This window comes from Anoplophora glabripennis, unplaced genomic scaffold (assembly GCF_000390285.2).
Source record: "Anoplophora glabripennis isolate ALB-LARVAE unplaced genomic scaffold, Agla_2.0 scaffold959, whole genome shotgun sequence".
NCBI classification, from domain to species: Eukaryota; Metazoa; Arthropoda; class Insecta; order Coleoptera; family Cerambycidae; genus Anoplophora; species Anoplophora glabripennis.
Window position 1 is genome coordinate 111,242 of NW_019417160.1, and position 26,530 is coordinate 137,771.

General features: G+C 31.7%; 3 protein-coding genes across 4 annotated transcripts in view; 1 reads left to right on the forward strand and 2 right to left on the reverse strand.

Moving 5' to 3' along the window:
* LOC108915282 (serine/threonine-protein phosphatase 2A 56 kDa regulatory subunit epsilon isoform) overlaps nucleotides 1-2,257 on the reverse strand; it is an 81,194-nt gene extending 78,937 nt beyond the window's left edge. For both annotated transcript variants that reach the window (XM_018721268.1, XM_018721266.1), the window contains exon 1: nucleotides 2,119-2,257. In XM_018721268.1, the coding sequence (XP_018576784.1) occupies nucleotides 2,119-2,257 (139 nt within the window). The remainder of the gene's footprint in view (nucleotides 1-2,118) is intronic.
* Nucleotides 2,258-3,154: 897 nt separating this feature from the next.
* Nucleotides 3,155-17,623, forward strand: LOC108915281 (JNK1/MAPK8-associated membrane protein). Its single transcript, XM_018721265.1, has 4 exons — nucleotides 3,155-3,416; nucleotides 3,471-3,683; nucleotides 3,906-4,075; nucleotides 16,701-17,623. The coding sequence occupies exons 1-4, from the start codon at nucleotides 3,193-3,195 to the stop codon at nucleotides 16,988-16,990; spliced, it is 897 nt and encodes a 298-aa protein (XP_018576781.1). The 5' UTR covers nucleotides 3,155-3,192; the 3' UTR covers nucleotides 16,991-17,623.
* A 1,089-nt stretch (nucleotides 17,624-18,712) lies between these two features.
* LOC108915283 (WD repeat-containing protein 92) lies at nucleotides 18,713-26,283 on the reverse strand. Its single transcript, XM_018721270.1, has 5 exons — nucleotides 25,700-26,283; nucleotides 25,377-25,507; nucleotides 24,632-24,849; nucleotides 23,935-24,167; nucleotides 18,713-19,079 (listed from the first exon to the last, which is right to left on the reverse strand). The coding sequence occupies exons 1-5, from the start codon at nucleotides 26,044-26,046 to the stop codon at nucleotides 18,872-18,874; spliced, it is 1,137 nt and encodes a 378-aa protein (XP_018576786.1). The 5' UTR covers nucleotides 26,047-26,283; the 3' UTR covers nucleotides 18,713-18,871.
* Between the last annotated feature and the right edge of the window lie 247 nt (nucleotides 26,284-26,530).

Sequence of the window (26,530 nt, forward strand, 5' to 3'; positions counted from 1 at the left end):
TATGTATGTCAATAATTATTTTCTATATTATTTTTCTTTGTATAAGTATTATGTTTTATCAGTTTTTTAATTCCTATCGCCTTTTTTTTAATGCAACCCGCCGAATTAAATTATTTTGTCTGTTTTAAATAACTGATAACTTTCACGGTGGGCTTTTAGGGCATTTTATAGAGGATGTCCCAAAATAAACACTTATCATTTCAATCTACTTTAAATTTACGTCGAGTGTTTTACAGTTTATGTATGCTCCTCGTTATGTTCTATGGTTATCAATAATTATAGTCCTACCGAATCCTGTGAATAACGCTAAAATAATCTGCTAATATTTAGGTACAGAAGACGATTTAACTACAAGTAAACACAAAATATAATAACAATCTACTATAGTTAATCATGATATCTACAGGGTCGGAAAGTCCCCATGGTTCATCGGCCGTTACGTGAGAGCGATAAAGTAAGTCATAGAAATCCGTGCGATAGAGAAAGATGGCTATAATAAAAGCGTCTAATAGTCACCGCCCATTTCGCCCTTCCACAAATAAGATCCACTTCTTATTTGTGGAAGGGCGAAATAGGCGGTGACTATTAGACGCCTTCATTATAGCCATCTTTCTCTATTGCACGGATTTCTATGACTTAATTTATCGCTCTCACGTAACGGCTGATGAACCATGGAGACTTTCCGACCCTGTATAATTGTACACTTTAAATATCACTGCATATTCTAATCGTCAATTTAATGTAAACAGGATTATACAAAGAAGTAGCTTAAACCGTTAATCACAAATAATAAAACTTTTTATCATTATGCATTTAGGCATTCTTTTTCGAAATACAGGGGTTGCAGTTACAATAAAAAACATTATAAAATAAAGTCACTACCTACTAAATTTTTTTAAGATATTCGGAAATTTTACATGGGCTTAGGCGTAGGCAATTTGGGGTACAAGCCTGAATACTATTTAAGTAATAATAAGTATATCATTTGAGCAATAAGTCAGTAATATTTAAATTTCACGTACACACACGTATGATATGACGCGCGCATGTATCTGAAGCCCCTCCACCCACCTTCCTCTTTTTTATTATTTCTTGGAAATACTTCACCAATTCATTATAAAAATGTGTATTTTTGACCAGTACTTGCTTTTATTATAAGCTGCCACATTTTTACGTAATTTTAATAGAAAAATCTAAATAGTACGAACGATGGAAAGGAGTATACTTCATGAAAGTATTCTTGGATGGTAGGAACTTATTAGGATTTGTTCTTACGTAGGTATTATTCATTCAAGACCAATTATCTCGAAAATATATCCTCATTGGCGCAGAAGTTGTCACAAATTTAAGTGTTGGCAGCAAATTCTAAACATAAATTTACAAAATTGTTGTGTATGGTTTATACAATAAACTGATTTAATTTTTGTAAAATGTGTAATCCTTTTGTTTTCTATCTCGTTTTCTATGTACCTAGCTAAATCCCCCCCCCCCCTCTTTCTTTTCTATTATTTCAGAGTAATAATGGAATAATTAATTAGTAATGAGTATTTTTGTGCACACAATTTGGCCAGCGGTTTCTCCCTCGAACTAAGCTGATACATAATCCAGGTTGGTATAAAGTATGCATCTGTGAAAGCATCTGTAATTTTCCAGGTTAATCGGTTACTAATGAAAATAAATATATCTTTCTATAACTCGTATCAAACTACAGGTACGGATATCTTATATAAATTACAGCTATTAATAATGATCTAAAGTAGTTTATGCCTAGTTATCTCTTTACTAGTCAGGGTGTTTACTTATGTATTTATTTACATTTAAAAATGTTGACAATATCGACCTTGTAATGCTTCTGAATAGTATGAATACACTATACCTAGTAGTGGTGTATTTTAAAAACCACTTTGGCAACTATATTACATGTAAACTTATACATTTTTAATATTACATAATTAAAAGGGGCATTGCTAAGTTTTCTATAAGTAGGGAAGTGTGAACGAGTAGATACTTATATGGCAATTCGAGATACCTACTTCAAGCGGTTACCAACGCAGAGAAACACAAACGGAGGTTTACACTAGGTCGGGACGGAGCATGACAGCCAAAATTGAATCTTACCTTTCAGAAGAGGCAATGGTTGCAGCTCCACGTCCTGGGAATTACGATATCGAGAACTGCCCTGCGACTTTTTGGTCTTCTTCTTGAGCGACCGCTTTGCAAAAGGATCGATTCTATCGACGAACGCCGTCGTCGACATCGTGGTGCCCAAGAAGTTTTCAATAATAACAAGCAAACACTATTTACAAGGAAGTCGTAAGAGGGTCACTCCGCATTTCACCACTTAGAATTTGTTGTCAAATTTCACGATTTTTTAAACGCATCATTTATATTTACAGTCCGAAATTTATGAATGATTGCAAATATCAATGACAGCCACAAGGTGTGTGCTTAGTTCAGTGCACGCCCAACGTTCAACTGCTTTAAAATATACGAAAATGTAATGTAGAATACAATTTGATATCAATAATCACTGTTCTAATTGACTAATCCTCAATAAAAATCACTTATACACTTATATTAATCGCTGTACACAATTTGGGATCACTAAACTTCCAAACGAGTCCAGTATTTTCACCCGCCATCAGCTGGTTACTTAGACACAAAATCCTGTAGTTTGATTGATTTTTAGACACTGATTTCCCGATTACACATTTTTTATAGTTATTAATCTTTTAATCTACTTAAAAAATCAACTGCAGACGTTCTGTAATCACGAAAAAACAACTCTTTTTAATCGTAATTTTTGCACCCAAACCGATCCGATGCCGTAAGTACCTAGGGCTGAAAATAGATGGGAGGTACGTAGTAGTCAATAACGAAACTAAATTTTATAAAGAAAAGAGGTCTAATATTTCTAGGAATTTAATAATTTAACATTAATTATAACATTTATTTTTATTCAAATAAATTAACGAATTGTAAACTTTAAAAAGTATTTTAATATCTCAATTGTTAAATTATTGTCAACCGTTCCATATCAACCAATCACAAAGCCGATAGCATAGAGCCAATCCAATCAAAAACCCGTGTGTTACTAAAGGACGTCCATCTTTTTATAAAAAAGTAATAAGCTGTCAGTTGTTTGACGTATATACATAACCTAATTTTTACTGGAAAACGTTTACATTTAAAATGTCTTGTCCTGGTTGGTATTGTGGTAGGTTTTTATTACCAGATGGCGAAATTAGTGACTGTGGACCTTGTCCAAGAGGATTTAGAAGAAATGAAACCACTTTTATTTGTGAACCTTGTATGGACAGTCCAACGTTTTATGACTGGCTCTATTTAGGTTTCATGGTACTTTTGGTACTAATTTTGCATTGTTTTTTTATTGATATGGTGTCCATGAGAAGAAGGTATGTATGTTTTAAGTAATAGGTTTGTAAAGTAAGTTATAAACTGATGTTTAGTTTTAGCAAAGATATCATTATTCTCCACGCTACAGCATTTATTGAGGTGGTCCTATCATGTATCCTTTCATTACTGCTTTCACATCCTATGGGCTACTTAACTATTCAGAGTTGCCAAGTAAGAACGATTTCAGATTGGTATACGTTACTGCACAATCCTACTCCAAATTATGAAAAGAAAATTCATTGTACTCAAGAAGCTGTTTACCCATTGTAAGTTTTATATGTTTTACTTATTTACGAGTTATAGCCATTTTTTTTCTATTTTCTTCAATAATATTGATTTGAATAAATATATCAGGTGTAAGCGAAATTATTTTACTAGCCATGTCCATCTCTGTTTTCAAGATATATGTATAATCAAAATTTAAGACAGAAACTTCCCATAAAGTACAATAATTTTACGAAAAATTTATAAACAATTTTTTGTTGTAGGTATACAATAGTTTTTTTGTTTTATGGTTTGTCGCTTGTTTTAATGCTTTTAATAAGACCATGGGTGTGTCGAAAGTACCTTCCTCGTCAGAGTAAGATGTCAATATATGCAGCAATGTACTTTATTCCCATTTTGGTGTTATTGCATGCCCTTATAGGAGGTTTATTATGTAAGTATTATTAGTTGAATATTAAACGATTTCCTTGGCATCATGAAAATTATACAAGTGTAACTTTTTTTATTTGTTAATACATTGATAATAGATGCAATGAAAATTTATTCATTAATATTACTACTATTCAACAATGACAACATGAAAGAGATTCATTTCCTAATATACAGGGTATCTAAAAAGTTTATACGAAATGCTGGTACTAGTTCCCAATAGCAAAATAGGATTATTTAAATAAAATATCCAAATAATTGGAAAAAGTTTAACTAAGTACTTATTTTAAATAAAACAAAAATCTTTTAGTGACTCAACAGGAAATGTGAAATTTAATAGATATAATTTATTTATCCACAAATATTGTTTTACAGAGAGTAATGTAAATTTCTATAATAAACATGTAACCTAACATCAAGACTATGTGCATGGGCCAAGAATCATCCAGTTTTGTCACCGCTTTATAATCAAAACATGACACATTAATTTTCATCAGTGTCACATATTAAATAAATATTTCTACCAAAATTCATATTTAAATAATTCAGAATATTTTTTCCTTCAAACTATCAAATATAGATGTCAAATACCAGATAAAAATATCTAAAATAAAAATGTTCCAAATATTGACGACACCTTTAAAAGATATTTACCTACTTACTACTTTGGAAAAAAAATCAGATAAAAAAATTTTTCAGTGCATATTTACGTTCAAAATTTAATCCTAATAATAATTTTTTTTGTTTAATTTTATGTAAAATAACTAACTTTTTCGAGATCTTTTGATATTTACATTAATAAAGCACTGCAAGATATAGATAATCTTATTTAAGCAGTCATATTTTGATATCGGGAATTTATGGTAGCTTTTTATATAGATCTTTTATAGATAATCTATCTATACTAAATGATTATATGCTATTAGGTTTTCCAGAATAAATATAATACAGGGTGTCCCATTATTCATTGTTCAAGAAACTATTATAAATTCTTGGGGTCAAAAAATTTGACTAAACTTATCACTGTTCAAAGTTTCTTTGTATAACCACCAAAGGGAGTCAAAGTTGGCAAAAAAAATATATATATATACATATACACTTATATATATTTTTTTCAAATAACTCTAAATTGCCTTGTTCAATCTAATTGTAAATAAGATTTGGAATGCTGCTAGTATTTGCATATATATCTTACCCAGAATATTGCTTTGTCCAATTGTAGTAAAAATTATTGCGTTAACAAAAATAAGATAATTGTCCTCACCACTAATCAAACTTGCCTATATTTTGTTTTTTTAAAGGTAGGTGTTTTATCAAGTTTTTTCTCTTGTAAATTGTTTATATTCTCAAAACTTTTTTCGTAATTAGTTATTTTATTTATCAATGCATTTTCGATACAATTTTAATTTAGTTAGGTATAATCAAAAATAATAAAAACAAAATAATTTCTTCAAATTTGATTTTGTGTGATAATTTCTATCTGATGAGCATTAAATTACATGAATTCAATGAGAAATTTGTGTTTATAATTTGCAGAATTAGAAAAACGTAAAGTGAACATGATATACATTTTTTTTTACTGGATTGTGTCACTGCAAAGAACATTTTATTACACGTTTCTGAACTATATAAAGTATTATTCTATTTTTATATCAAATAAATTAAATTTTTGAGGATAATTAAATCATAGTTCTATCACAAATGCGTTGGTAATAACTAATAACATAATTAATGAAAAATCGTTAGTAATACTAAAAATTTATAAGAAAAAAAACCTTCACTTTTACAATAAAATACGAACTGATGTTATAAGAACACATTCATAAAAAATGCGGGGGACAAATTTGATTAGTAGTAAGTATTGTATAATATATATGTCATACAAGTAGCCGCATATCAAATGTCACCTAGGTTAGAGAAAGTATTTTGTGGAAAACATTAAACACTTTTGCTATCCTTTGACATTCTCCAGTGACAAAATGAAGCAAATGTTATAGAGGAGGTGGCGACAATGGTGTTATAGTATTTTGGTGCCAGTATTTTATGTATTTTTTAAAAAATGTTTTGCTTTTTGTAGTTATGAAACCAATATAACAATACTTTTGGCTAATATCCTTTAACATAAATACTTTTTTTTGTTCATTACAGTAGGACCCCGATTATCCGAGTTCGCTTTAACCGAGGTCGCGATTAACCGAGCTTGCTTGTTACTATGTAAACAACTTGCTTAGCAACAATGTGTGCGCGCCGCGCCTCCCGCGCACGTCTCACTCACCTCTCTTCAGTCGAGTCGTTGCGCGCGTAGCGTTCGGACGTGTGAAATCGCACATTTTTGATACCCAACTCACGACGACGACAACTTCGTACAATGTCGACGCCAAAACGCAAAAGAGTCGTTATTTCTCTTCAAAAAAAGTTGGAGGCACTAGAGAGAATACGTAAAGGTGAATCATTGAAGAAATTAGCATCTGAATTAGGAGTTGGAGAAAACACAGTTGGTGATGGAAGCGAAACCGCAATAAACTAGAGCAGTGGAAGGAGAAAACATCATCAACCGGGACATCATCGCTAATTGAACGAAAATCCATGAAATCAAGTGACTATGAAAAATTGGGAGATGCGTTATTTTTATGGTTTACACAACAGCGTGATAAGGGAGCTCCGATCTCTGAACCAATTCTACAAGCGAAAGCATTATCACTGCGCACTCTTTTTCCGGAGGAAACGAAACAATTCACAGCAAGTCAAGGCTGGCTCGATAGATGGAAAAAGAGGCATGATATACGTCAGCTCAATATTTGTGGTGAGAAGCTATCTGCAGACAGCTCCGCCGTGATAACATTTAAAGAAAAAATTCAACAAAAAATAAACAACGATGGATACAGCCCAGATCAAATTTATAACTGTGATGAGACTGGCCTAAATTACAAACTTTTGCCAGCCAAAACCATAGCATCACGTCAAGAAACATCAGCTCCTGGTTACAAACGTAGCAAAGAAAGGGTAACAATTTTAGCATGCAGCAATGCTTCTGGTAGTCACAAATTGCCTCTCATGATGATTGGAAAATCTGCCAAGCCTAGAGCTTTTAAAAATCTTTCACCAACAGCCATGCCCGTTTACTATAGAAACCAAAGAAGTGCATGGATGGATTCAAAACTCTTCAAAGCATGGTTCTATGAAGAATTTGTTCCTCAAGTGGAGCAACATTTGAAAAAAATGAAACTGTCGAGAAAAGCATTACTGCTACTGGACAATGCTCCATCGCATCCAAGTGAAGATGAGTTATGTAGCGAGGACATCAAAGTGCTTTTTTTTCCGCCAAACGTTACATCATTGATCCAACCAATGGATCAAGGAGTATTGGAAAATCTAAAGTGCAACTACAGATTTTGCCTATTAAAATCGCTTTTGGAAGCGTTAGAAAATGGTGAGGACTTAACGACTCATTTAAAAAAGGTGAATCTTAAGGACGTGATGTTTTGGATAGCCCAATCATGGCATGAAATGAAACCTGAAACTTTGATGAAGTCATGGCGCAAAACTGTTGATTTTTCGAAAGACGATCTCTCTGTTGAGGAACCTGTGCTCCCGTTGCTTGAGATGGCGAGGTCACTACCGAGTGAGGACCCCTTAACAGAAAATGATGTCGAAGAGTGGATTAGAGGAGATGACTTGGAATTGGATTACACTGATGAAGAGATTGCGTCAATCGTTCAAGAACGCCAACGCATTGAAGAATCAAGTTCTGATGAAGAAATCATTTTTCAGAAAGTTTCTCATTCGGAAGCTTTAGCTGCATTTGAAACTGCCTTAGCTTATGTGGAGCAGCAAAACGAAGCAACGCCAGCAGACATTTTTCTCATGAAAAAATGGAGAGACATTGCTGCAAAAAATCGCGCTCCTCGATTACGTCAAACGAAAATTTCGTCTTTTTTTACTCCTTAGTTTGCTTGTCATACTGTTAGGTATATACACACATATTACTTTAGTACTTACATACTTTATTACTGCGTACGTAAATAAAACATATGTAATTTGATTAAATATCTGATTTTATTTTACAGTAGAAAATAAAGTCCGTATTATCCGAGTTTTTGATTATCCGAGGTAGGCTTGGTCCACAATAGCTCTGATAATCGGGGTTCTACTGTATTTAAAGCTCTATTGGTTTATAATATATTTCCTTATGATACATACTCATAATTATTAACTATTTTTGTTAGAACATAATTTGTGATTTAATTAATATTTCCATGTCTCTTTTTAAAAAACCTTTAATTACTTTGAAAAAAATAAAGGTCATTGCCAGTTACAAAAATATAGTGCACCTCCTTAAACCTGTAATTGTAGGATCAGTTGCATTGGTCAGGACATAGCAACCCAAAAAACCATGGTATGTTAAATAACAGCATGAGCTGTGAAAGCCCTACAACCACTATTTATGATTTTTCAGTTGAATGTCTATACAGGGAGTTCCCTAATGATATGCGAATATTTCAGGGTGTGATTCTACATGGAAAATTAATGATATATTGCTTTATAAATTATAGTCCACGAATGTTCCGTTGCGAAAATATGGGATGTTAAAATTTAAGAAAAAGAAAGAAATTAATTAATATTTTCGAAACCACTGGAGATATTTCAGTGATATTTAGTACATAGTGATAGCTAATAAAGGTACATGTTTTTCAATACAAACATAATTTTTAGTTCTAACAGTGGCGTGCGTACGAGTACTGACTTTGATATTTTTGAAATCCCAGTTTTAATTCGAAAGATAAGAGCTCTCTTGAGTTTTCATCTTCATCTTCATCTAGTGGTTGGTCCTAATAAGTCCCATAGCACTGCGGCCTAATTAGGCCTATTGTGCGTCCCACTACTAGTCCTATTCAGCAAGTAGATTTGTCCTTTTTACAAAGTCCAAAAGCTTCCTTGCTGACACTTCTCTCAGTTCCTTGGGTTCCAAATATAGTCTCCCAAGGAGCGCCATTCTGCTACGTGCAAATCCCGGGCACTCGCCCAGGATATGCAGAGAAGTTTCATCCGCCGATTCACATCCTCGGCAAACTGGACTGTCTACAAGCTTTAGCTTATGTAGATGTTTCCTAAAGTGACAGTGTCCCGTTATGAGTCCTGTCACTCTCCTGAGCCGGATTCTGTTCAAGCTCAGTAGATCATTCGCTCTTTCCTTCGAAGGATACTCCATAAGCTCCTTAGAATGGCTATGCCCTGGCCTTGAAGTCCAGTATTTCCTGTGTTCTGTCTCAGTCCATTTGCCCAGAGCCCGTCTGACCACACTGGGAGATGTGCCACAGAAGGGCTCCGGGCCAATGAACTCTGTCTCGGATCCCTTTCTAGCAAGTTCATCCACTTTCTCATTTCCACAAATGCCTTTGTGCCCTGGCACCCAACACAGTCTGACTGTATTGTTGGTGGCCAGTTCAGTCAGCATTTGTAAACAATTCCACACCAGTTTTGAACTTACCTTGTGTGCGGCTAAAGCTTTAATTGCAGCTTGACTATCAGAGAATATATATATGAGTTTACGTTTATATCCTCTACGTATGTTCTCTGCCAGACACGCCATTATCGCGAAGATTTCTGTTTGGAATACGGTAGGGAACTCCCCCAGACTGTAGCTTGCACTCCATCTGGGTCTGAGTCCATATATTCCTGCACCCGTCCCTCTGGTCATTTTGGAGCCATCTGTAAACCATACTAGGCTCCACCCTTCCAAAATATTAAACCTTTCCTCCCACTTGCTTTGATCCTCTATTCTTGAGTTTTTGACTTACAATGTACCGTTTTTGAGTTAAAAAATAAGACCCATAGTATTGTCCATAATTAGTTAATGTAATCAATAACTTAAATTTCTTTTTATTAGGCCATCTTAAGACTCTAGTTGACACAAGTCTCATTAATACTGTAGAGAAATTAAGAGAAAGAATAATTGTAGCATGTGATAGAATAAAAAATACTCCTGGAATATTTCAACGAGTGCACAATCTTTGTAATAATACTTTGATATTAGTTGTAATGTTATATTAATGTTGTATGTTGTTAATTGTTGTTGTTCATTCATTACACGCAGGTGCCAACTTGTAATGTATTTTGCTATTAAATTATTAATAATTCTGCAAGTTTTTTTACCCAAAAAACGGCGCATATCAGGACGAAAACTCAAGAGAGCTCTCTCGAATTGAACGGGGATTTCAAAAATAATTTTATTGGAAAAAACCATTGGCGTTCAATTTTTTTTCTTTAAAAATATCAGTCGTGCTCATACGCACGACACTGTTAGAGCTAAAAATTATGTTTATATTGAAAAACATGCGCCTTTATTAACTATCACTATGTACTAAATATCACTGAAATATCTCAAGCGGTTTCGAAAATATTAATAAATTTCCTTCTTTTTCCTAATATTTTAACACACTGTATATTCGCAAGGGAACATTTGTGGACCATAGTTTATATAATAAATTATAATTAATTTTCCATGTAGTATTACACCCTTAAATATTTGCATATTTTAACAAATGACCAGATTTTGTTTTGTAAATTGTTTGTGCAAAGTGCAAATTTCTTCTTTTTTTGACAATAATTGAGGAAAGATTAAATTAATGAAAATAAACAAAATCAAACTAAATTACTATATACCAGAGATCCACACTTTTTTAAATTTGTTTTCAGCGTGAAGTGAAAAAAAAAACTTGCTGATTTGTTTTATACACCCAATGTCCAGTTATTAAGAGTTTCAAGATGTTGGAGCTAAAAAAAAGATAATTATTTTTGGTAATATTTCAGAACAGAATAAACATTCTTAATTTGTTTATATTAGGTAAAATATAATATGGCCTTTAAGTGGTATAAATATGGGACATTTCTAACCTGCTTCACCCTATAAATTTTATATAAACATAATTCAAATTTTATGCTAGACTACAAACTACATTTTGCATCAAGAACTAACAAGAATATCAATACGATTATATTTTTTTAAATTGTATTTCTATAACTTGATTCTGCAGTAGAAATTCATTTAATTTCCCATTTGTCTACACCACTGAATAAATTTTTAATCACAAACTTTCACCAGAAAGTGTTGTTTAATGACTTTAATAAAGGACCAAATAATAAAAAATATATTATTTATGAACTGTTAGTAACAATTTTTTTTTAACACTATAATCTTACACCTGTTAATAACTAGACAGTTTATAAAGAACACATCTTTTTTGGTATTCTATCTTACGAATTTAAATAAACAAACATCTCTCTTAAACGGTCAAATTTCTAGGAATCAAGTTCAGTAGGTACTATATTTTATATTAAATATCTTTCTGTAAGCGGACAGTCATATAAGCAGATGCGGACAGTCATACATGAATAGTACTGGATCTATACTTGCCAGCAATTGGTTCAATAATCAACTAGCAATAAAAAAAATAGAAAAAAATAATTATACAATCTTTTTATTTGCTTACTCTGAAGTAGAGTTACTAAATCTGTTAAAAAGTCAGCTAAAAAATAAAAATCATCTGTTCATCATTGTTTCTCTACTGATTCAATCACTTACCTACCTTGTTAATCTCTCTTTTGAAATGGCTAGCTTCCCAATTTGTCTAAAAGTGGGTAACGTTATTCTATTGGTGACTTTTGTTTACTGAAAAATTATAGACCAGTCACAGGTAATTTGGTATTTTCTCTCTATAATATAGTAAAGTATATAGAGGTAGGCGAGTGCCCTGTTGGAATCTTTTGTGACCTCAGTAGGGCCTTCGACTGCATCAATTACAATATACTACTGTCGATGCTCTGAATGCGATCTCCAGAATCATTACAATAGATTTCCGTTTTTATTAGCTGTAGAAAAGTTTACTTCTACAGTATAGACTCTTTAATCCGAATTAATTAAGACACGTGCTTAAAGAGATAAGTTTGAATTACCGATATTTTCGGATTACTGGATAGTAAATATGTTTATGTACATACATATAATATGAATTAGATTTTATGTGTTACTGAGAAGGCAAAAAATAACAATAAAACCAAATATTATCGTAAAATATGGATATACATTTATTAAAAATAAAAAAGGTTTATAAAAAAAACAATTTATTTAGAATATCCACTTTTTGCAAGAGGTAACGTGTGATGCTTTCTTTTTTGCGACATGTTTGCACGGCAACTAAAAAGATCTAATCGAGAAAGGTTTCGACTTGCATAAAAGGGTTTCCCTGAGACTGCCGGGGATTTACGTTTTTAGTGGTTACTTTTTATTATGTAGTCTGACTCTATAATCCGAACTAAATACGTTAAACTGAATTTTGTTCGAATTAAAGTTTTGTTCGGACCATCGAAACGGGCATTCGTCGGGCCGGATTAGTGGATATTCAGATTAAAGTGAGTTCGGATTAAAGAGACTATACTGTATTTACTAGGTATCTATCATCTATTATAAACTAAGTACAGTTGAATCAGGTGTACACTGCCGGCTCTTTGAAAGTGGACGATTTATTTTTCGAATGTGATGTGGTCTATTTCTTATTATGACAAGTTTTTATATGTCCGTGTCATTAGTAATTTGCTTGGTAATTCAAGATGCCGCGTTTAACGGAACCAGAGAAAGTGAAAGCTATAACTTTACTTCAAAAAAATTGGTCATTGCGGATGATCTGCATGTATGCAAGAACAGCATATTTAAACTCAAAGAAAAATGGATTGCGGAGGGTCACGTACGTTATTTTCACGGAGGTGGACGTCGAAAAGTAAGCGCCACCTAAGAATAAATCCTTTTGACATGGCAGTAGCGGCTTCCTTTGAGTCGAATTTTCCTGCAAACTGCAAGGAAGCGGGTGAAAGATTCGGAGCTGAAGAATTATGTGGCCGTAAATACAGTTGCTTTGACTCCCCAGTATAAAGAACAGAGATTAGAGTTTGCAAGACAATTTGTAGGAAGCCCAGACAACTTCTATAATAGAAGAATATTATATTTTCGGACAAAAAAAGTTTTCAGTCTTGCTCCGATGCTTCTGTCCATGTCTACCCACCAGAGATTATGAGGTATTCGGAGCCTTATGTGAAACCCACACAGCGCAGCAATAGATTCTCCATTAACGTTCGGGCTTGGATAAGCTGCCAAAGTCCTGATGTTTGTTGTGACCATGCTGTATCCTCAGAATTTCACTTTCAAGCAGGATAATTGTGCAACTCACACCTCAAGAGTTGCGTCAGAATGATTCATTGATAACAACATCGATGTTTTACCTTGGTCCTCAAAGTCCTGGGGATATATGGTGAAAAAAATTTACGACAGAAACTTCCGTCCAGTTAACGTCGAAGAAATTTGGGAGGCAATTGAAAACGCATGGGATGACATCACTGAGGATTATAACAAGAACATTAATTTTATCAGTGCCATGTAGATTGCAGTGTTATAGACAAAAATGGTGCTTGAACAAAATACTAACTACGAATCGCGTTTTTTTGACGACGAAAAGTGTTTCATTTTTAGATCTCGTTGACGGCGAATGAATGGCCGTTAGAATGTATAATATATTTTATTATTGGAAAAATAAATAATTGCTACCTAATTTGGATTTGGATTGCTCACTAGAACTAGTATGATGGACACACATTAAATTTGACATAAAGACAGCCGATTTGAACCTCACATTTTCAATTCAGCTCCACAAAGGCCAATTATAGACAGTTTGCTTATAAGAGTCGTCCAGTTTCAAAGGGCCGGCACTGTACCTCGGTGATCTGTGGTCGGTTCTGTCTTGTTCATTTTATATATGAATGGTATTGAGACTATACTGGGTAATACTTGTTTCTCATTATATGCAGACGATCTTTCTTTAATTAGTATATCATACAAATTTGATATTGACCTACAGAATAAATGTGATGAAATTATAAAGTGCCTATGTAATTTGGTTAAAACAAAACCATCTATATTTAAATAGTAAAAAGTAGCTCAGAACTGATAAAATTTTTGGGTATTATGCAAAATGAGCATATAACTTGGAGGCCACATTGTGAGAATAATCAAAATCGAATATGTATTCAAGTTATGTATTTACAAAATTCAAAAAATGTTCACGAACTTTGAGTCTATCTAGCGGACAAATGAAGCGATTTCGGATATAATTAGAATTAGCCTAAATTTGCCTATTTTGAGTCCACGTATCTGTGGTTTTCCGTTGTACACGTTATTCTGGGACACCCTGTATATTCATATTTTCCGCCATGGTGAAAAATGAAATCGGCATATTTTTATAAATGAGCATGGAACCGTTATTTAGGAAATGAAATCTATGCCTCCAAAGAGAACTTCCTTGACAAAAAAATTTCAAATAAAATTTGCAAAATAAGGAAATAAAAACGAGTGCCTACCTAGAGCCTCGTAAAGGGTTGCATGTATACAGGGTGAGTCAAAATTCACTCCCCAGCGGCCGGATATATATTCTAAAATAAAAAATAAAACAAAAATGTAGAATACTAAAATCTCGAAAACGAAGCCGTTTTCGGAAAATTTTGTAAAGAAAAATTCAAATTTATAATTTTTTTGTTTAATATTAACACCATTAAAATCCATACAAAATAAGAAATAGCAAAAACGAAGATCCTTCTGGCTTTGACTAACCTTCAAAAACATTACCATTTTCGTTAATATACTTCTGCAATCTGTGGTAGAAACTCCTGGCAACAGAACAGAAATTAGCTTCATTTATTTCCGCTACTGCTTCATGAATCCTGCCAATAACATCATCCCCGCCAACAGGCACAGTAACATAAACCTTTTCTTTTCTGTATTCCCATAACCAAAAGTCTATCGGAGTCAAGTCAGGAAACTGGGGTGGCCATGGTGTTGATCCACCTCGTCCAATCCATTTATTAGGAAAATGGCGGTTCAAAATATGTCTTACTTGTAATGTGGCATGTGCGGGCGCATCATGCTGAAACCACATAGTTGCACGTTGTTGTAGAGGAATATTTTCTAACAAACCTGGCAAAATGTTTTCTCAAAAATTACTGTAATTTTCACCATTTAGTTTTTGTCCAGCCAACTTGATTAGTCAGTCGAAAATTGCGCATTTATTGAACTAAAATTTATTCGAAAACGGCTCCGCTTTCGAGATTTTAGTATTCTACATTTTTGTTTTATTTTTTATTTTAGAATATATATCCGGCCGCTGGAGAGTGAATTTTGACTCACCCTGTATATGCAAAACATTGTTTTTCATAATCATAATAAATACAATTAAGTGTTCTTTATTTTTCGCAAAATTTTCATTCTCAAACTTACAGTACCATTAATTTTGAAAAATGGGATGTTAATAACAAATTAAAATTTAAATAAGTGTAATTACGAAGAAAATTTAATTATGCGAAGAATAAAAAAAAACTTTATATTTTACACATATACATGTAACTCTTTTCGAGATCCCAATGCGATTATGAAAGTTCTCTTTATGGGCCTCATCAAACAGGATCGGTCTCATGCTTCTTTATAAAAATATGCCCACTTCAATTTTCACCAGCCGCGCTGTTTTCACAACTTTGCTATAAGGTTTCATGGTTTCATTACTTTTCAAAAAAGCAATGTTTGGTGCAATTTTGTAAATTTAAATGATCCTGCCCTTTTAAGTAAAGAAATGGCAACCCATAGAATTTGTTTTTTCTGCATGCTGTAAAAAATTATTTTTTAAATTTATACTTTCTAAAAGTAATTGTTAGTAAAAATATTTAACAGAAAATTTTTGATTGTTTATATTCTTCTAAACATTACCACAATTTATTACATTTAAAAATATTTTTAAATGTTCTTTGGGACATTTCTGTTTTCTCAAATTTTTCACATTTTTCTAAAAAATTTTGGGAAAAAATTTATATATTGTTAAGCGTTAACGAGTATTTAAATAATAAACTTTTTATCATAAATCTATAATACCAACAATTTCCTGTTTTGGCCTCGCCTCTATGATAATGACTTACATTTTATAAGATGTAATTATATACTTTTTCAAACTTCACTATGCATTTGATCAAAAAATAATAACAAAAATCACAAAGCAGTTATAGTAAAGAATAATTTTTATAATCGAAAAAATTATTTATATTTTTATCTGAATTGTTTGGAGTTTTGAAGAAATTGGAGTAAATGAAATAGTTGAATGTGAAAATTCTATGATGATCCGATGACTTATGACACATTTTTTGCATAACCATATCCCTGTTACTATTGAAGATAGACCAGTCAGTCTTTATCTCAGTGTAAATGTGAAAAAGCATTGAAAATTACTTTCATAAAATGAGAAATAAAAAGGATTTTCCTTTTTTTTTAACTCGATCCATGAACACAGTATATTGGATCATCTTAATTTTTGAATAAATTTTTAATAAAATAGGTACTCTATACTTATTTGCATAGAAGTCGTCTTCTAAAAAACGGTATCCTTTATTTGTTTTAATGATAAGGCGGTTATGGTATAATGGTCTTTGGCTGGGATACCATATGTCAATTGTAAATATTTTGAAATTCTTAAAAAAATACTTTTGTTACAAATTGTTATTGTAATTCTTTCCATTGTTTATTAAATAATATTTTCATTTTCTAGATTACTCATTTCCCTACTTGGTAGTAATATTGTCAGTAATATCATGTGCAGCCCACTTTGCCATTAAAATGGACCAAAGTATCTCATCATTAATTCTCACAACAGTGGTGGAACCCCGAAATATTATTATCCTCGTAGGACACTGGTGTTTACATGCTTATGGAATAATCTCTATTACGCAATTGACAAATCCTACTGTGCATGCTTTGCTCATCCTTTTAGTTCCAGTACCATGTTTATTCTACATATTTACTGCAAGGTTTACAGATCCAAGCAAAACTCATTTCTAGTATACAGTCTCTAAGCAAGAGACAATAACAATAGGAGATACTGAATATACAGTGAATACAATAATTCAGCCCCGATCTGCCACTGTAGAAGAAAGAAGATTATGAATAACAAAGACTAAAATGTCCAGAAGGTGAGAAACATACACAATATAAAAATTAATTACGCGATTTGTGGTGAACAATAATGATTAGTAATTAATTTATTATTTGTCAAATTGTATTGTTTACGAGGAAAATATTTAAATATCTGTTTTATTGTTATAAAGCAAGCATAATATTTTATAAAATGCGTATGAATAGATATTGCAATTAGATAGCTATTAAAATTTTATTGCATACATTTTTTGTGCAATGAAATTGAAAAAAAAACATTAAATTGTTATAGTCCGTATGATATTTGTTGAGTTTGAATTCCAAAAAGACCCCTGCACCACTTTCTTTGAATTAACCGCATTCAACACCCAAGGTAGGACATTGGTGGAGTGGCGTTCACCATAGCAACTTGCAGTGCAACCGGTGTTTTGTAGTTACGAAAGCGTGTTTCTTCGGTTCTTTTCTCCACAAATATCATATGGACTGTACTAATATGTATCTGAAATTATTGTAATATGTATTTTATAAATACATTTTCCAGATTTTATTGCTGTGTATTATATATATTTCAGTTTTCCATCCTATTATATCCCAAGATCTTATTTTTAGTTTGTGTACATGCTAGCAAAAAATATTGATCTGAGTTGAAAGATGGAAATTGGTTAAGATATCACTGATGTGAACTAATTTTTATAATTCCTAACCGAAATTGAAAATAATTAAGTTAAACTTCAAAAATCTTGTGGAGATTGTTCATAAGAGGATCATTTCCTTAGATGATATTCTATATAAAATGTTATATTAATATAGAATATATAGGTACTTATAAAGTCAATAAATAGCTTAATTACTGTTTTTATAATAATATTAATGGGACGATGCAAGGTTTGGGGAATTTCTATTAGGTATAGTCAATTCCGTAGTGTTTTCTTTGGGCAAATCGCAATCACAACAACAGCCAACTACTTTAATTTAACATTTAGTTTACAATATTATTTAGGTAATTAAATAGATTAGACTTATGAAACACAGTAAAAAGGAAATATTAAATTTGTAATGTGCAGTCAATTTAACTCGACTTGCAAAATTCACTTGAAAAACACTGAATATGTAGACTCCTCATAGCTCACCCCTAAATCTGCAAAGTGTTTACAGCGGTGGTCATGGTTACCATCACGCAGCAATGAAAGACAGAATGGAAGTAGCCCATATTTACTGTGCCGTTTGAGCTCTGTTTAATTGGCACGTAACCAAATAATAGCTATACATTGCTTTTTTTTCTTATTAAACAGAATTGTTTAAATGCGGTGCAAAATTCTGTTACCTACGTATTGTTTCTTGTATTTTTTAAATGATTGTAAAGACAGACTAACAGCACTTGCAATGCTATATATTGAAAAATCAGTAGAGCGAGAAATACCAAACTTTAATAAAAAAGTAATTGAAAAGTTTATTTTGGACAAAAACAGAAGCAAGAACTTTCCCTATAGAAAATATTGTGGAGCACATTTTCCCTATATTTGAATAGTACTTAAAATATAACTACCCAATTATATTTATTTATTTACTTTTTCGATACTTTGTACCTAAATTTTTCCGTTATCCCCCTGGTATGGAAGTCAAAAGCCGCCCCTGCAATTAAAGTTCCTTCATATTGATAAAAAACCACAATCAACCTGCCATTTTGGGACAACATATTTAACTAAAGTAAAAATAATTTACTAATTGAATTTAATTTAAATAAACTGGAAAATTAAATTAGTAGGTATTAGAAATTACATGATTATATTAGTATAAATTAAGTTTAGTAGTTATAAGTACTCGAACTGTTTGGTCGAAAGCTGAGCAAACGGCTAATCCAATTTTATCAACACACCAATCAAACGATGTTATTGGCTGGTCTGAAAGTGTACTGTTTTGTAATAATGAGAGATCTCCTATAATACCATATGGGACACCATCTGAATCTTTTTCCACTCTCTTATTAGGATAGTTACTAGAAAAAAAATACAAATATATTTATTATTTATGATAAATGATAAAATATTTTAGGAAGAATAAACTACTTAATAAAAAAAATTATTTAATACCAAAAATTTGACTCAGGTTTTAAGTCATGTTCGTTTGCAATTTTATTTATTAAATAATATAAAATAGGAAATGTAAGAAAAATTTCTTGTTAAAATTTAACAAATAAGAATTTAGGAGGTTTATCGAGTGCGTCCAAAGTCAAATGAGAGTTTTTGTAGATTCGCTAGTGACTAAAGTAGTAAGCCTTTAGATTTGGCAACGTTGCACTTGGCTGGCGCGCTCGGCTCGGCGTTCGCTTCCTCGCGTCCGATCATTCTGTTTGTTTGGATGCCTAAACTTGAAATATACATCAAATGTCACACCTGCGAATTTCAAATAATACACTTCGTCAAGAACCGCGGCGTTGCCGCTATCATATGGAGGTTAAGTTAGTCAACGACAGCAGTTTGAAGGAAAATTATTATAAATTAGGTATTACAAGTACCTAATCGATTTCTATGAACTGTCATACGGTTCCTTAGATATCGATTTCCAATACAAGTTGCTGTGGAAACTGTTCGCCAATTGTTGCGCATTCTAAGTGGAAAGACCAAAAAAATTTGCATTCTGATAAGACTGTACTAAATCGTGAGAAATTATTTTATTAATATCTTGTCTCTTAGGTATCTAAAATAGTCATAATTTTTTTTGAGGATTTTCTTCATATTAATAAGCTTATATTAATTTTTTTATAAATATTTGTTTGTCAATTTCATATCAGATAAACCTCCTTAAATAAAATACTCAATGGCTTTGAAATGCTAAAGTTCAATCACCAATCCAAGTTTAATCAGTCTATATCAAACATCTTAAGAGATATTTAGCTTTACCCTGAATCTCAGAAAGTTGCTTAGGATATAAGTACATATGAACTTATTTTTATATTTATTTTTGACTGTACATTTTTGTTGGTGTAATATTGCAACACAAGGTATAAAGGGTCCATAGAGTAGTGTACAAATTCAATATTTATTTATTTTTTCTCGAGAAAAACCTTGGGACTGATCTACTTTTAATCTCTAGTTTTTTTTTGTAATAATTTATATTGTATTCAAATTGTATCACATTGGAACTGTGACTTCAATGATATTTTGAATAATAAGGGGTAATATTTTAAATTACAACGGAATTAATCCAGTTACAGGATGAGGAAATGCCAACTATTACAGATAACTAAGCACAGAAGAACTACAAAATATAATAACTACATTAATATCTAAAACTTGAACTTATATAATTAGAAAGAAAACACAACCATATCGCGTAACAAAAATCGAACTCACAAAAAAGTGAAATAATTTTGTTTATATGTATGAGAAGATAAAACAAACCTTCAGTGCTAAAAACATTAACTACAAGTATATAATACAAGTACATATTTTATTTGTTGCATAGAATAAGCTAATATATTTTTAATCTTTTAATATAATGGACACGAAATCATTGAGTTTGTACGAGCTACTTGTAATTTCTAGAAGAGAGTTGTTTAGCTTAAAAAAATGTGTTGTGTTTTGTCGCTGAATACTATTCTATAATATAGTTATTAATGCGAACTGTACAAGCAATTTCACTAATAATTTATTCTGTAAATGTTTAATTGATTTACAATATTTTTTGTTTGGATCATATGCCATTATATCATCCTCAATCTTGTGACGTAAGTAGTAAACTATGGATGTGTCGTTACAGAAAACTTACTTATGTAACTCTTCTCTGATTCTATATTAGTAAATAGAAGGTGGACAGTGTGACATTTTAGTTGAACTTTCTATTAATAGATAGTGCACTGGCAGCAGATAAAAATTGACTTAATACTAAAAATGCAACTCTTTATCAACGAACAATAACTGCCAAATTTTAAGAACCTAACATTGATTGTTCCAAATTTATTTCAAATATTAATATATATTTTTTTAATTTTCAACACCCTGTATATCAGAATCTATGCGTTTCCAGCCACACGTTTATAGGAACTTTTTTTCTTTAAATACCAATAGAAATTGTGTTCTGAAGTTACAGATTGTACTTAGGAAATACCCTGTATATACAGTCATTATAAGAAAATGAGGGTTTTCTCAAGCTAAAATTACTTGACATACTAGAAACTTTTACTGAATTTATGTGTCACTACTGGATTCATTATACAAGGTGTCCCAGAATAACATGTATAACGGAAGACCACAGATTCGTGAACTCAAAATAGGCAGATTTAGGCTAATTCACCTATATCCGAAATTACTTCGTTTGGTCGCTAGATGGCCTCAAAGTGAAAATTTTTTGAATTTTGTGAATAATTCGAATATGTATTATTCGATTTTGATTATTTTTGGAGTGTGGACTTTTGTTTTCAATCTACAAATTTTGGTGTTATACAGAGTGTTTTTTAAAACTTACAACTCCTACAAAATTGATGTATGGTGAAAATATCCGCTCATAACTTTTTCCTCTTTCAGGCAATAATGACGACTATTTTTTATTTGATAGGTGATACCTTTTGGAAGTTTTTGGGTGTCTTGTAAAATTTTGATTAAATGTGCGGTTTGGGTACAAAAAAATATTTTATCCACGACTATTGTATAATGTACCCATTATACGTCTGTTTGCTCGACCTTATTAATACCCATTAATCACGGCAGTGATTAATGAGTCATTAGTCACTACTGTCAGATGCTTCCTTGATTTAGCTATAATATTATATTGTTCTGCTACAATCGATCGGTTTTTAAAATTTTATCGTGTAAACCACTAAATATTTTCAATTCAGTGCTGTACATATAAAGAAAAATTTTAAAAAAGTGAATTTTCCTAGACCAGATTCCAACCCGGGACCCACGGTTGGAAGGGAAGGAGCATCTACACTGAGCCATCAGCGTTCGTTTGTGTGTGTCTGTTTCTAACATACCATGTTTTTCGAAACATTTCATAAATCTAAGTAGCTTTTAAAACAAAACAAATTTGACTCAAACCTGTCAACATTATTGTTTGTGTGCATAGATTTCTCAGTGTTTTGATATTTTGTGTTAAATTGTGTTAAAAAACAAACTAAAAACAAAAAAACTTCAACAAAAATATTTAGTAGTCGTGGATAAAGTATAGTATTCTACTCCCGCATAATGGCTATTATCCATTCGGTGATTTAGGCCACTCGCCTTCGGCTTGTGCCCGTAAACTTCACCTCGTGAATAATACCCATCATTATACGCTCGTTGAATAATATACTATTTTAAATGTAGAGATTATCTTGCCACAATACTAGTACTACAATACTTAACAAAAGTGCCAGTAGGCTCTGATTTTGTAGGTTGACTGCAATTTCAGATTGATCTTTAAATTATTGTACCTGCCAATTCTGTTTTACTAGAAGCTAAATAATAAATATTCACAAAGAACATGTGTATGCTCAATAAAATCCACATGCTATCAAAATGAAACATTATCAGCATGAATTTGGACTGGGATCATTAATAGCAATATTATTTGCTCTGTAATTGTACCCAATAGATTGAATGGGGAAATTTATTTAGAATATTTGGAAAACCCCAGTTATTGAAAGATCTGCCGTTATTACTCAGAGCTAACATGTGCTGTATGCATGATGTCGCTCCACCACATTTCACAGTAAATTAAATGTAGGTATCTGAAGCAAAGATTCCCTCGTCGATGGATCAGTATAGAGGGATAATGTTTCTGTTAACTGGCCTGTAGGGTCACCAGACTTGCGATTATTATCTTTGGGGCACTCTGAAAACAAACAGTGCATGCTTCCACATCCAACACTGAAGAAGAGTTGTGGAGGCATATCCAAAATACCATAAATGTTTTAAAAAATAGCCTTTAGGAACTGCAAAGGGTGTCATTTAACTTTCTTCGCCGAATTAACTTTTGTTGTAAAATCAATGGTGGTCATTTTGAACAGTTTTTATAATAAGTTGTACTAAATTTAATAACATCAACTTTGTTACATTTATCTCCAGCATTTTTTATTCTATTTTTTTATGAATTATTTCAATAAAATTAGGCACGTTGTAAGCAACTCTTAATTCGTCGTATGTGTGTATCCATTTCGAAAAATGAAGTAATATTGTGGTATATCTTATCGTAGTAAACACTGATTAAAAATTGTCATGTACAATGACTTAGGTAAATATCAAACTGAAATTACAGTCAACCTACAAAATCAGTGACTACTAGCACTTTGTTAAGTATTGTAATATGGGTTGCGAGATAACATAGACATTTAAAAAATATTTTTTTGTACCCAAACCGCTCATTTAATCAAAATTCTACAAGAGGCCCAAAAATTTCCAAATGGTATCACCTATCAAATAAAAAATAGTTGTCATTATTGTCCGAAAGAGAAAAAAGTTTTGAACGGTTATTTTCACCATACATCAATTTTGTAGGAGTTATAAGTTTTAATCAACACTCTGTATAACACTAAAATTTGTAGCTTGAAAGCAAAAGTCCACACCCCAAAAATAATCAAAATCGATTAATACATATTCGAGTTATTTACAAAATTGAAAAAATTTCATGAAGTTTTAGGCCATGTAGCGGCTAAACGAGTGATTTGGGATATAGATGAATTAACCTAAATCTGCCTGTTTTGAGTCCACAAATCTGTGGTTTTCCGTTGTACACGTTATTCTGGGACACCCTGTACATATTATAACTTGTAACTTTATATAATTTTGTGGTTTTTTGAAATATACCAATTACTTTCAATTCTGAAGTAAATTCTGAATCTATACATTACAATGATTTTTTTAAATTATACTTACTATTTCCACAAACATAGTGTGCCAGATCCACCAGTTGTCATAAATATCTCTCTATTTTGTGGTAAATGCTTGGCCGTCCATATTGTCGAATCATGAGCCTTCTCTGTTAGATGAGCAAAGCCTTTCTTGGGATGCAAGGTTCTCACGTCAAAACAATATAATTTTGACTCTAATGTAGTAGCAACAAGTTTATTCATTTGTATGTTTTTTCTATCAAATTGGAGCCCGACTACCTGTAAATAGTACCTATGACAACAAATCTATTTTTATAAATAGGAAATTCTCATTAAATTTAATTACAATTTTTTTTTTGAGGTAAGTATTCGAGTGCGGTCTGAAACTGAATAACTGAATAAATAAAGTATATCAAAAAAGAAGTTATTTACTTTTCTTTGTTATTTTATTTTTCCTTGGTTAATGTTCAAAAAAGATAGTCATAGAAAAAAAAATCAAGACTTTGGAACCATACATACTGTTTCTAAAGTATTGGCAGGGTTTATCTGACACAAGCAAATTAAGTTTGTATATACAAAAGGTTTGCGAACCTTAAGCTCGTCGTCAGTAAAATTTTTATATTTTGAAAATGGCAAATTTTAAATATTTTGAGTGCAGTAAGAAGTCTGAAGAAAATAATTAATAACTGCATATAGTTCAGTTCAACATTAAAAATTGAGCTTAAGAATAATTTTAACTTTACCCCGTTTTTGACACATTTAGACCAAAGCAGTGACATGTTTTTTAGGTCATACATTTTTATATCTCCGTTATCATATCCAGCTGCTATGACTCTCTCTTCATTGTTGTATGAATTACCAAACGCTACACACCAACAATCTCTAGCTGTTGTTCCTTCTGTTGGCAAAAATTTTGCAACTGGGGCATCTTTTTGCCTTACATCCCAAACCATCACAGAACCTAAAAAGATATAGTAAAGGTGTCCCAATATTAATTGGGCCAAACTTAAAATTTGAATTTGGTTTAGTTAGAATAAGAATAAAGCTTATGAAGGAAATGCTTTTTTTTATTTAGTTTTCAAATTTTTTTAAAATGAAACGGGTTAAATGATGTAGGTAAATTCTGCTAAGTGATAAATGAAGGAAGTCGTTATCACTATAAAGCCCCAATTCGACACTACTGGACATTTAAAAATTTATGTCGCTGATTCTAAACTTCTAATGATGTTTTTAAAAAAAAACTTCTCCACCTTAAAAAACAGTAGAAATTTTTTGAGTTACTACATACTTTTCATTACCAAGCACTTAAATTTAACTTAAAATAACTCTTGAACTACTTGTTTCTCGAAAAAAGTATACAATGTAGTTATATGAAACGTCAGAGAGAGAGAGAAATCAGGAATGAAAAAGTTTTGATTTTTTTCAGAGCTATGCCCCTATTGATTCTATGTCCTACTGATTCTTTCGTACTTTTCATGAATATCATACCATCTCTAGATCCTGTAACAATTTCAGGTGCCCCACATCCTGAGTTGGTCCCAGAAACACCGTCAATAGAATTTATTACAGCTTTATGTGCTGTAGATATGTAGACAGGTACCAAAGTGTCTTCTAAATCCCTAAAAATCAATATTTTAAGACAAGCCTTATCATTATAATTACTGTAAAAAAATTGTTATTGAAAATGAAGATTTAGATATTATTTATGGTAATTTTTATTTTTTTTTGTATATATAATTAACACTGAAAAATATCTTTATTTATCAATTTTTAGCTATTAAGGAATTAATTAAAAATGAATTATTACCCACCAGACTTGCAATCGGCCAGCAAAATCTCCTGTAGCTAAATATCTGTTTCTTAAACTGGAGGCATCGAATGTACCACATTTAAAATGTTCTTTTTTACAAAATTCACTTTTTTTCTCTATACCATCTCCTGTAAGACAATATATTTCAACAATTCCAGCACCATTAGATTTCCCTCCAAGAGCAACAAATTTTGCTGAACACGGTATCCACTTTACATCATGTACGGCATAATCAAGAGATTTCTGATTATGACAAATTATTTGTGGTTTTTGTAATCCATCCATTTCAAAATTGTTCAAATGATCAATCAAATTATGGTTGCTATAGTAATATAAGCATAGTAGCATTTCCTGTACAAATAAAATAGTGTTTTACATTTTATGTTTGCTTCTTTCAAATCACACATCACACTCAACTTTAGAAAAAAATCTTTCAATGCAAAATTTAGAATTAAGATGTTTTTATTTTTTATTCTTTGAACAGGTATGTACAACTATCTACAAACTTAAAAAACTAAAGAGATACATTTTGAATATTTAATTGAAACAGATTTACTAGGAAAGCTAATAGAAATTACTATTTTGTTAAATTCAGTGATGATATGTGTAGTGTTAATGAGGAAAGAGAAAAAATATAAATTATTTGAATTTTTTGTGCTACCGCGAAAAATTACTGTCGTTTCCGGTTCGGTTGCTGTGACTACCAAAAAAATTGAATAACAGAACAGGTCATTTTGTCATTTTTAACCTCAAATTCTGTTATCTGTTAACCTTAAAGTAATACCAAAATAGAATTTGTCATGCTTATGTACGTGTCTTAATAACAAAGTAA